Source organism: Caenorhabditis elegans, chromosome III (assembly GCF_000002985.6).
Source record: "Caenorhabditis elegans chromosome III".
NCBI classification, from domain to species: domain Eukaryota; kingdom Metazoa; phylum Nematoda; class Chromadorea; order Rhabditida; family Rhabditidae; genus Caenorhabditis; species Caenorhabditis elegans.
In genome coordinates this window covers 9,173,200-9,185,906 of record NC_003281.10, presented here as the reverse complement: position 1 = coordinate 9,185,906, position 12,707 = coordinate 9,173,200, and the positions used below count along the sequence as shown (strand labels likewise).

The 12,707-nt window shown below is 33.3% G+C and overlaps 1 protein-coding gene, 1 non-coding gene and 1 pseudogene across 3 annotated transcripts; 2 read left to right on the top strand and 1 right to left on the bottom strand.

The window, feature by feature from the left end:
• Nucleotides 1-18: 18 nt before the first annotated feature.
• tax-4 (Cyclic nucleotide-gated channel) lies at nt 19-4,361 on the bottom strand. The gene is made up of 10 exons (NM_066632.6): nt 4,229-4,361; nt 4,076-4,135; nt 3,783-3,974; nt 2,803-3,479; nt 2,262-2,438; nt 2,121-2,214; nt 1,722-1,877; nt 1,209-1,675; nt 877-960; nt 19-507 (listed from the first exon to the last, which is right to left on the bottom strand). The coding sequence occupies exons 1-10, from the start codon at nt 4,355-4,357 to the stop codon at nt 342-344; spliced, it is 2,202 nt and encodes a 733-aa protein (NP_499033.1). The 5' UTR covers nt 4,358-4,361; the 3' UTR covers nt 19-341.
• Nucleotides 4,362-7,338: 2,977 nt separating this feature from the next.
• On the top strand, nt 7,339-7,476 carry F54G8.8. The gene has a single exon (NR_052592.1). It is a non-coding gene; the product is annotated as an Unclassified non-coding RNA F54G8.8 (non-coding RNA).
• Nucleotides 7,477-10,685: 3,209 nt separating this feature from the next.
• On the top strand, nt 10,686-10,830 carry F54G8.6 (annotated as a pseudogene). The gene has a single exon. A coding segment is annotated over exon 1 (145 nt).
• Nucleotides 10,831-12,707: the final 1,877 nt, after the last annotated feature.

Here is a 12,707-nt window from a genome sequence, read left to right as displayed (position 1 = left end):
CATAATACGAGAAAGAAAAAATACCAGATTTATTAGGGAAAACAGAGGTGATTTCTAAATACAGAGGGATTTTGTTGAACAAAATATTAATTTAAAACGCTGTATGAAAGTGACCAAAAAATTCGAAAATACCGGTATCAACCAGATAAAAATTTAGGTGAGAGAGAAAAAGATAAATTTTACGGACACAATTAAAAAATAATATACATACATAAGTAATTTCTTGGTTTTTTTTTTTGAAAAACTAACTATAATTTTAAAAAGCATTTGACATTTAAGCGTTACTTTCGAGGTTTTAATCTCCTGTAAAAATGACCCAAGTTAAAAATTAAAAAATATAACTATTTGAGCAAGGATTCAGATTCAGTTCCCGTTGGTAGATCAATTGTTTTTGTTTGTCGGAGACGTGGTGGACGAACTCGTTCGTCGACACCGTCAGTTGAAATGTCTCCGCCGTCGATTGAGACACCGTGCATGGTTTTCTGACGGCGCGCCAGGGCTTTGTATCTGAAAATTTCCGGAATAAAACACCTGTAATTTAATAATAATTTGAAAATGGTGCTGCGCTATCGAGATTTTTAATTAAATGAATAATGAGTAAAACTGACAAAATGTCATAAAAACATTCGCTTGATTTTTGAAATTTTCCAGGCAAAGTTTTCGCAAGTGGAAAATTTTACCAAAATTTTAGAGAAGTTTGTTTTTTTTTTAAATTTTGTCATTATAACATATTTTCAAAAACCTGTTGTGAAAAGTAGTATAACATAAGCTATCCGATTACCTTAAAATATTAAAGTCTTATCGGAAATTTCTAAAGCGTACTATAGACTAATTTAGAAGCTTGATTTTTAGTTTATGTGTAAATTTATAACGCACCGGCTTAAATGTTTCTCGAGCATCTCAATTCTTTTCATCAACTTTCCTTCGGTGCTTGAGTGCTCCACGATGAGCCGAGCCATTCTGAAAGTAAACATATATTGCCTATATTTCAAAACAATGAACGTTCGGTATTTCGATAACTTTAAAAACTTTCAATAGGAGACTGATACTTTAGTATGACCCAACAAATCAAGTTTTTTTTGAAAAACCTGCATTAATTCTGTAAATTTCTCAAAAAGACAACAATTTTCGAAAATTTGGCAATGTTTCAAAAAAAAAGCTTGAAAAAACAGCATTCAAATGTTTGAAAAACTCTTGAAAAAGGTTACCTTGTCTGTAAAACTTTAACCGCATTATTGAGATGCTCTGCAATTTCCTCCACTGTTTTTTGCTCTTCCGGTGCATTTTCATCCAAAAGATTATCTTTCTTCAGAATTTCTCTTCCCTTGGCAAGAAGTAGCTTTCGTGCATCCGGATATTCTCTCAATGCATTCCATAAATCTGTTTTGCTTAAAACGAATAAATCCGTATATCCGACTGAACGCACATTTGCAGTTCGACGATTTCCGTTTTTACTACCAGCAATGTTTAGAATACTAAGCTCTCCGAATACGGAACCTTCTTGTAATGTTACAAATACTTTCTTTCCGTCGTCATCAACTACTTGCAGACGACCACGTTTCACAATGTACATTTCTCGACCAATATCTCCTTTTTTACAAATAAAATCTCCTGGAGAAAATACTTGAAGTTGAAGTTTCAGCACAAGTTCCGCTAACAATCCAGCTTCGCAATCCTAAAATTGTGAGTTATAGTAAATGGAAAAAAATTAAGCATTTTACCTGAAAGATTCTGACTTTTCTCAAGGTCTCAAAATGCACTTGCATTGCAATTTCAGCTTGAAGTTTGTCTGGAAGAACTTTCAGAACTTGTTGATCACTCAACGACTGTTTGTTTGTCCAGAGATAATCAAACCATTTGATGACTCGGATTTCCAGCTGAAAAATTGAAGTTCGAAGCATCTTGAAAAATTATTATGAAAAAAAATTAGCCAAATGTGATATTTCATGGGTATATTTATTTGTAATACTTTGAATATATTTCTTTTTGGAAATTTTTATTTGCAACAGAGTGACTTGTTTGTGGAAATAACACTTGGATTTTTGGGCATAATTGGTGTCTTTTTTTTTCAAAGTACAAAAAGAATTTTAACAGAACGTTGATATTTTCAGAATACTCACTTGTTTGCTAACTTTTCTTAATTCCATATACTGCTTGATGCCATCCATTTTATTTTGAAACTCTGTTCTTGCTGCACTCATGTTTGAAATCATACTGAAATTTAATTGAGTTATTCTATAAACCCATAAAACTTTACTAACCTTCCGACGTTACCGACAATTGTAGCAAAAATCAAGACACCGCACATAAGATCTAAAGTGACGAATGCGTATTCAATGTTTCGAACGGGGCTCGGTACTTCTCCAATCGTAGTCAGAATTAGGGTTGACCAATAGAAACTGTAGACGTATCGACGGAGAAGTGTATCCGTTATATCACTGAAAATGCACAAAATTATTTTGCTTTTTGTTTGGAAAAGAGAACCCAAAAATTGATATATTTGTGCCTGCAAGGAGACCTACGTCTGTCTCATGCCTACACACGGGCCTGCTCCAAAAGTAAGCCACAAACTTCAATTTTCTTCCTAGTTAGTGCAATTTAAATCAATTAATTGAAATTTTAAAAAAAATTAAATATACATTTGTAACTCCGAATGTTTGGGTTTTCAAACAAAAACACATAAAATTTCTGTTAAGTTAATTTCAAAATCGATCGCAAAATTTTTTTCTTAATTTGTATGAATTTTCAATATTTCGACTGTTAGGTTCTTTTTAATTTTCAAAATAAAATCTAAAAACTCACTCGGGTAAGCTCTGCTTATTCAGATGCCCATAAACCCATGCGTCCGTCCCTAATCCAATCCATTCAGAAATCCAAAAGTATAAGCAGGCATTCCAATGAATAATGATAACAATATACCAGACAACGACCACAACTCGAAAGGCATTTGGCATTGAACTCCGAGTTTCAGTTCTTTCCAGACAATTCCGAACTCTTTTATATCGGATTAGTCGATTGAGTCGAAGAATTGGTAATCCTCTCCAATTTATATAAGGGATAGGCCATCCAAGTATATAATCAAGAGGTATAAGACTGATACCATCTATCCTGTATTGTTTGCTTTGCCAATATGCTTTGGTAACTTTTTCAGCTTCACGAACCACAAGACCTTGGTCCATGTATCCCATTCGATAATTCAGAAATGTGTCAATCAGGTACACACAATCCATTAAAAGATCGAAAAATACCCATAACATTCGAAAATGCCAATATTTCGACCATCCCAAGTCAGGATACTGTGAATATGTTGGCATTTCTTTCATGTTTGTAAGCATATTGTAAGTACATTCGACTTGTGTTGTACTATTCAATGTACCATTGTAGAATCGACATAACGATTGGGAAGATGGTCCAATGAGATCGTTGAATACTTGTCGAGCTATTACAAATAGCAAGTTATAGATGTATGCTACAGTAACCTGAAAAATAATTGGAATTATTATTTTGTGCAAAAATTAAAATATTATGCAGACTTGAATTCTGTGATTTCTGGCACAATAATACGAAACAATCAAATTTCAAAAACAAAAATAAATGAAAAATAGTGTGTGGCTAATTTTCTTAGATTCTTTTTCGATCGATAAAAATGTAAAAAAAACCAAGTGTTGTAGTTAATCTACTTCTTAGAGGCACACATTCTTTTCCATTGAAAAATTCAACCGAGTATACCGAATTTCTATGTTATAAATCACAAATTTTCATATGTGGGTAGTAAAACTCACCACACACGTCCAATAGTAAAAATTATCTGTAGATGGATCCTGTGTATAATTTGCCAAGTATTTTCGTATCCGAACCGCATAACTCTCTTTTGGGGGCGGTACTTCAATAGCTGAACCGCCATCGGAAGATGCCGGCTGACCACCGGTGGCCGCTGGTTGAACTGCATTTGAATTACCATTTGGCATGTATTTCTGAAGACAAACTTCTATAATGCTTCAAAGTTTTTGTTCAGTAAGAAAACCACTATTGAACTAGAAATTCTGTATCGTTTTCTAATACATATTAAAAATACCTGCATAAACTCGTTTTGCTGAGCCGTAGTCGTATGCACCTGATTTTTTCGTCGTAGGAACTGAAAGAAGAAATATGTGTCGTTTTGAAAATTGATTAGTTGGTGAGTGGGAAGTAGGTGTGTGCATGTGTGTTGAGGGAGGATAATTATTACCTTTGTCAAAATACTGAACTTCGTTGCCGCTGATGCTGTAGGTGGAGGAGAGCCAATTCCATTGGTTGTCGGAGCTAATCCTGACGTGGATGGATTTGTTGGATCGGGTGCAGGTTCCGCCGTTGACATTCTTGAAACATAATTAAATTTTGAGAATGATAGAAGGGATCAAAAACTCGGAATTTGACAAATTCAAGAACACTGCGATCATTCAATATATTAATTCTACAATGTTTTTGATTTTTAAGTTCTAATTTTCCAGCTAAATCTTGAAAGCTCATATTTCGATTGTCTTTCGACTTTCAAAATTGACAGCATTTTTTGCTCTTTGTTTTTTTTCAAGTTAAGTTTAAGAAGTTAAGTTCAAATGACGAAAAAGCTGAGCAGCCTGAACCACAAAGCTTAAAAATAAATGACATTAAGCTTACTATTAGAATGAGTAAAACGTTACTTTAAGTAAAACTTCTTTTTTTTCCGAAAAGACCAACAAGATCCAAACAGAAAAAGTGAGCAAAAAGCGTTGTCAACTTAAAATCTCTACCAAAATAAAAAATGCCAAAGTAAAGTAATGAAATGCACTACTGATAAACAAAATACATTATCTGAATTATTCTATATTATAATGACGATCATGGCGACTAAAAAGTTAAATAAAAGGTAAAAATTGTGACCAATTTTTTGGAGAATCTGAAAGTAAGCTTTAAAAGGATTTAGAAACCGGAAATTCATTGGGAAAGTATTGGGGAAAGTGAGGGCGGAGGATAGATACCGGATTATGGAGCAAACTTTGACTTTTTTGGGCCAAGCTCTTTTTTTAATTTGAGATAAATGTTTGTCATAGCTCAAATGTGATATCAGTGATTTAGCAAAAGAAAAGAACAAAATTATGAACGTTCGTCTGACGAGCTATAAGTGTTAGCCAGAACTAACAGTACGAGTATTATAAAGATAAAATGATAAACGTTAAAGTTGCACGAAACTAAATAACTAAATGACGTATAATGTGCAGGAAAAGGACGAACTTTTCGTCGTTAAAAGTATCCCTGTCTGGAGAAGCAAATTGAGCATAGGCGGAAAAGGAGGGATGACACGCAAAGAGAGGCAGATGCACAGGTGTATGAGGAAGAGAGAGAGTGAAAAAGAGAAGAAGCAATGAGTATCAGTTATATCAGCTCGTTGCCCGGGGAGATATAATGATGACTCGATATATGAGAGGATGTGTTAAGAGATAGACAAGCAAGAAGTAACAGATGCGAGGGTGGATGAACTACGAGAAGAACAAGCGAGTATTTACAATAGATTTAAGAGTTCATTTTCAGTTTAATCTTTTACGAAATATGCACTATGATCATTTATGAGTAAATATCAATTTTTGTAGATAAAACAAATAAAAAAGTTTATAACGAAATTATATCTATTTTCTGTTGCTTTTTCCAATAGGTATTTTTTAGAAATTGGTCCTACACTTTGAATGGAAAGTTTCAAAATTTTGCTCAAAAACCGGTTCAAATATCAAAGTGCATATCTGCGCTTGTCACATTTCGATTTCGAAACAGTTTTTCAGTAACTTTTTGAAATTTTCGATCCGAAGTGAAATTATTTTCAGAAAGTACAAGCATTTTTCTATATGTCTATATAAAGTTTCTGAAAGGAAGACCAACATTTTTGAAAAAGTCCTTCAAAATCGCCATCTTTGAAATATGGAATCCAACAGATTTGTGCGAAACCATTTTTTGACACATTTCCAGAATTGTACTTTTCTCCATTTTGTGTCAAAATTTCTTTCAGTAACTTTATATGACATATAGAAATATGCTTGTACTTTCTGAAAATAATTTCACTTTGGATAGAAAAATTTAAAAAGTTTTAGAAAGTTAAAGTTAAAAACTGCCTAAAAATCGAACGTGCGCCGATCTGCACTCTGATATTTGAGCCGGTTTTTGATCAAATTTTCGAAACAAAAAAAGTTTTTCAACTAACCAATCAAAAACTATTACAATTTCAAAATACATTCAGTCCATGTTTAAAATGACATCAAAACATCAACAAAAAGAAAATGGAATTAGAAAAACTCACATAGCATGACCATCTTTTACGGCTTTTGCACGCAAAATCCCAACTCAGGCATGTATGGGTTCTTGATCTGATTATGAGTACTCTGATATCAAATTTTAAATTTTAAAAAACCGGTCAGAACAGTGACAATTTAATTTTTCAAAAAATAATTTAAAAAAAACAAACTGAAATATGCAAATAAGCTACAAGAAGCCAAAAACAAGAGAAGTGAATTTATTCTGTCGGATAAGCTTGTATCAATGATAAATAGGTATTATCAGTTCTCACTTTCGAAAGAAATTTTTTTTCCAAGAGCGTACACCTGAGCTTTTTGGTCGTCATTTCACATATTTTCAAAGCTCTCATGTCATTAAGCGGGGATTATAAAACATCCTAAGAAGGTTGAATGTGCATTGATTTTGAAAAAAAAATATTTGTGAATAAGAAATGCACTCATTGGAAAAAATATGAAACCTTTAAACAAAATAACAGCAGTTTTCGAGTTTTTTAATGGACTCAAGATTTCTGATTCATATCAAAATCTTTCTTACTTTTAAGATGAACACGTCTAACGGCTGAGTCTCAAATATTCTCGTTATTCTAATTAATATTTCATTGAAACATTTAAGGAATAAAACTACTACACCAAAGTGCCATAAGAGCATTTTTCAACATATATCCAACACGCTGAAACTACTCAAAGATGGGTTTTCCATTCATCGAAACGACTTTTCCTTTCGGAAAAACCGGACGTCCATTATTGTTTTAGGGTTTTTTTTTCGAATTTACATGTTTTAGAACTGTGTGCTTTAGAAAAGTTCCGAGAAGACTTCTGAAAAAAACTGACTCTTTTATATTTCATTCAAATAACTTTTAATTGCAGATTTAAAGAAACTTTCAACAAAATTTTGTACCGATCTTCCAACCATATCATTTCCGCCTGACCACCCATTTGTACTACTTTTTTCTCGCCAGTGGCGGTATTTGGGAGATTTCGCCGCAATCTCCTCAAATCTCATCCAATTTTTCCGTACCATTAATCATCAATCAGAAGGGCAAAGAAAAGATGAACGGAGGGCTGAGGCGAAGGGAGGAGACATGACATTTACATACTTGGGAGAGAGAGCATAAGATGCTCACCCTTCAGTGATGGTGAAGTATATACTTATCCTCATAAACACGGTGACAGATGGCTGCTACTACTGCGCAAGAACAGCCAAACATTTGAGTTCGAGAAATCAACACACATACTTTTTTAAGGATTTGGAGTTCTACTTATTTCTTACAGTTTTGTCTCTTACACGAATAAATAATTTCGAAATTCACAGCCTTCTAGCGAACTAATTTCTGTCAAATCTCTCATTCTTCTAAACCCGTGAGTACTGTAACATTTTCAAGATTTCGAGGAATAAAAATGTCTACTCCAAACTCTGACCTCCACAAATAATGAGCAGCACTACCAAATAAGTTCCAGTTTCATGTTGTCTTTGACATTATGTGAATCCACATGATGATGTATCGTTGTTTCCCTTCTTTTCCTCTTCTTCCCATCTTCCCAAACTCATAATTTATCACCCAATGAATGACACTTTTGTCGTCGTTTGCTGTGCGTATTCTGCGTCTCTGACGTTATCTAAACTTTGAAAGGACTTCAAAAGTCGGGACATTCTTGCACAATAATTATTATTATTGCTCTGGTACATTTTCTTCTCCCAAATGACCCTTTTTGGTTTTAAAGCTTTATGAGTTTAATCGCAGTATTAGTACCATTTTTTTAAATGGGAATTGAGGTAATAAAAAACGGATTTCAATATGATTTTGGAAAAATTTGAACGTTGGAGCTTTGAATTCCTGGGTCAAGTTTTCCAAAAAATGCAAATGTAATTGAAAATGGTTTCCATGTCCTCAAACGTTTTTGGAAATATAATCAACTTAACCTGGTCTTAACGATATATGTCTTGATAATTTCCTACATCAAAATTTGAGTTGGCTGTCGTAATTTCCAAATTTTCAATTATTTTAGTTGTGAAAGATACTAACGATCTTTTACAGTATAGGGTTAAAAAACTATTCCTTTGTTTTCTTGATTTTTTTCATAGTTTCATAGTTTTCATAGATTTCAAGCTGGCAAGTAGTTGGAAAATAATTTTGAAACTGATTTAATCTAGTTATTTTTGTAATAATTCGTAGTATACCATGCGCTTTTACGTAAACCTACAATCTTTTGTAATTTTCATGTCCTCCTGATGCAAGAAATCCTACAACATCTGTGCAACTAATATTCATCCTCATTGTCTTCATCCACCTCTTCATTTATTCATACCCTTTAACCACCTTTCGCTCCAATTTTCTCGTTTATACTTTACATCTTGCGCGCAAAATCTCACCTTTCAAACTCACTAATTACTCACAAGACACGGAACCTTGGAATAGTTTTATTAGGTACTTAGAGAGATCGTCTTCTGCTTTCAACACACATTATGACGCTGTACAATGTCTTATGAGTCAACACTGGGTCAGTGTCGGTACCTTTTGATTTGGTATCAAATAAAATAACATTTGTATGTTTTGTTGTCTATTCAGATGGTTTTTTGTCTAAAACCTTACAGAGCGATTTTTAGTAGTTCTATTTCACAGGGACACTTGAAAATCTTGAAAATTAAAAAAAAAACTCTGAATATAAAAAACTACCGTCTAGATTAAATCCCTTTTTTAGTTTTTGGGAAAATTATGAGCAGGTCTACCAACAAAGTTTAGACCGTACATATATTACAAGGAAAATTTTGGATGTTTTTTCCTAAACTTCCAGATCAAACGAAAACTCGTTGAAATTTTGTTTGAATTCTGAATAAGGCTAGCGTAGACACTGAAAAACATCCGAAAACCAAATTTTACTGAAAATTTCTCCATATAATTGAATTAAAAAGTTTTGGTTTTTCGCAAACGTTAAACTTCTTGAGAAGGTCTACAGGTTCTCAAATTTCAACCATATATTTTCATTTTTAAAATGACCTGAAAAAAAATCAGCTCGACTGTTTTTTTTAAGTATAAAGCTAATTTTTTTTTGTGGTGACCAATTAAAAAAATCTTCTTCCAAATTCCACGGAGTTCATCTAGAAATCCAGGAATAAGTTCAAAGCTTTTCTTAATTTTTAGGAAGCAAATAATTAGAGCGATTCAGGTTTCGATAACAATTTTTTTTTCTCCGCAAAAATTCGGAGACAACGGGCAAAAACGACATGTCTATAAATCAAGAGGACCTTTTCCTGTCAGCTATCGTCTATACCATACGGACACACGACACCCTTCCACAGTATAGAATGGTGTCCGTTTGCCGCCCTTCTCCCCCTGTCACCCCTCCCCCAAATACTACAACGCTCACACGCCATTACTGTCCGTTGTGTGGTTCTGTCTACGTCTCTTGTTCTTCAACACTACATCTCTCGGTTCTTCCTCTGCCCGTACTGTCTGTTTGGTCACAATAGGGAGGAAGAGGAGGTGGGGGGCTAGAGCCTCTTCTTTTCCATCTCTTTCTCCGTATCATCATCTGTTCCCCGCTTTTTCTCTGCGGTTTTCAAATATGTTATGAAACTTTATGGTTTTACAAATTTCAATTTAATTCTTAATTTGTTAGATTTTAGTATCAAAAATATTTTAGGTCTAGATCTAGGCACAAAAAACCCATTTCCCGAATTTCTGAATATTTTTATTAGGGATGAAAAGCACGAAATTCTCTTTAACAACATATATTTTCATTTTCAAGAATGTAAACCAAAAGGAGCACACAAAAAGAGCATTGCCTTCTTGTCTTTCTCTCTAAATACCTGCGTCTCTTCAATTAGCACACTCTTCAATGCTACCACTACGAAGCTTCCATTTTGTTTACTCAAACCTCAACCGGGTCAGGTCATCTTACCTTTGCTTCGGCTTCTTCCACTTTTCTTTATACGGACCTTTTTTCTGTAAAATCTAGGAAAATTATTCTTGACAGAAAAATAGTTTTTTAAAAATTGTGACTCACTAGTCAGCTTTTATGATTTTGTGAATTGATTTTGTTTTCGTTTCAAATTCAATCAGTGATTATGGTATTTCGAAAAGTTTGATAAATTTTGTTACAAAACTTTTACAAAAACTTTACCATAAGGAAAGTTAATAGTAAAACATTTCTAGAAATTGCCACCATTTTTTTTTGGAATTTTAATAAATTCGACATCTCGAATGTTAAAAATGTTTCAGATGTAGTGGATATTTTGGTTTGAAACATTCAAATTTTTGGAATGTTTTGAAATTTTCAGAAATTAAAAAAAAAGAAAACTCTCCATCTTTTCTCTAATCAAAAATAAAAAAGGTTCTATGAATTTTTTTTGGTAATTTATGGGCAGTTGTCGGTTCTCTCTGTTTCACCCGTCACACTTCTTCCAATTTTCATATGCAGATTTTAGACGGGGGGCTTTTGCAATTTCTTTTTACGCAATTCCATTCCTTCTTTCCTTTTTCTCAGCTTTTTACTCAGTTTGTGTTCCATCTTTTTTTTGGAATTTTTCGGTCGCAGTTCAAATCAAAATCTAAACTCAATTTGGAATAGTCCTCATATTTTGAATTTTCATTCAAATTTTTTCGGAAAAATTCTCAAAAATTCTTTTGGTGACTTTGTCTGTCATATCCACTTGAATACCGCAATGGATACTGACATTTCAAGGTTGTATGAATGTCCTCTATATGTGTTGGATATAGATTCATATGTATGCATGTTTTGGTTTTTCATTGTTTCTTATTTCTGTATGCGTCACCTTTTTTTCATCTTTTGTATAATGTTGGAGATTATGCAAGCGATATATTATATAACAATTGTATACTGTGACGGAATTATAATGGATTTGAAAGCTAGCTTGACTATCAAGACTGTGAAGGTTGCGTAGAATTATTTTTTCAACGTTTCAAGAAATTTATGATAGAAACTACTGGCAATCTCTAATTTCCTGTCATTTCCAGCAATTTTCAAATCTACCTATATTTTGAAAATTTAACAAATTTCACCTTGTTTTCTATTATCCAGATAGTACTTTTTTGAAGAAAATCTTTCAAACCGGTGAGGTTTAAAATAGAAATTTTGAAATAAAATATCGAAATTTTCCATTCTGAATCGTGGTAACTTTCTGTACTCTCAAATAGTTTTAAGACGTTTTTCTCCAACAAATACTTGTTCTTCGAACGATATTCGAGCTTAAGACACAACGCTCCATATATATCTAGACTCCCCACTCCCATAAATTGAGAACCGCAGTACTGCTTTATAGTCTCGGAATTTCTGTTTTGTCTGGCGAATCGGAGGTTTTGTCTGGATGAGTTAATTGAAACATTCATCGTGCTCTTCTTCTCCGCTTCTTCTCTTCTTTTGCTCTTCCCGTCCGTCACTTGTATACTAAAAAGAGCAGAAAACGCAAGAGAGGCACACGTTTTGCTTCCATTCTTCGCACCCAATTGAATGCCTTCGCGTTGTGCTCTGAATCTTTTTTGCAAAAGAGGAGAAAGAGTGTTCACATATCTGATGAATTGAGAGTGAGCAGCGGGCTCCATTTTCACTTTTTTGCCGTTTCTAGCACCATATCTCTCCAGGGGATCGCGTATCAAAAATTCTCAGAGCGGTCTTTTGATGAAAAGCATCTAATTTGAAGTGGCCGGAAACTTATTCATTGGTTAGCTGGGAAAGTTTTCCTTTTTTTCGGAATTGTTCAGAATTAGAAAAAAAAATCTGAAACTCAATAGCGAAATTTCTGATTAGTTCATACATCATTTCACCTAGGATTAAGCATACTTTCTACAAACCGAAAACCACGAATTTATTTACAACTAGCCTCTTCTTCTGTATTTGTAATTTTTATTTCAAATTTATCAGTAAAAATTTTGGAAGTATTCCAAATTTTTAATAAACTAATTCTTTTTTCCAGATTTGCAGCACTGCAATTTTCAATTACAGATAATTTAAACATGAGTAAAATGAAAATTTATAGACAAAATCTTTTTTCTGTTGAGTTCCAAAAACTTTTTGACTATAGAAATTGCAAAATTATTTTTTAGAATTTTTTACTGTGGTGTTTGTTCATTGTGCATTAAAATAATTCTACACAGTTTCCAGTAATGCAAGTGCAGTTTCCAAAAAAATTCATGAAAAATTTACTGATCTGAACAATCAATTGATAATATACTAAAAATGTACATGTGTTGGCATTTTGTCTCATAGTCTATTCCTCTCTTTCAATATAATTCTCTATCATGCCCATCAATTTAATGTGTTCCCCTCGCCGTGTCGTCTGTGATCGTTACATTTTTTCCATATCATATCAAGGTCTTTCATCCTTCTAGTTCCCAATTTCACGATTGACCAACAGTTACGGGGTCAACAAGGCGGACTTTCTTTACCAAA

Excerpts from the sequence above, each read along its gene's own strand:
- tax-4 (NM_066632.6), bottom strand. The coding sequence starts at position 4,357 with ATGTCAACGGCGGAACCTGCACCCGATCCAACAAATCCATCCACGTCA. Across the intron at positions 3,480-3,782 it reads TTTACTATTGGACGTGTGTG|GTTACTGTAGCATACATCTA; the intron begins GTGAGTTTTACT and ends ATTATTTTTCAG. Across the intron at positions 1,878-2,120 it reads TAAGAAAAGTTAGCAAACAA|CTGGAAATCCGAGTCATCAA; the intron begins GTGAGTATTCTG and ends TCAATTTTTCAG.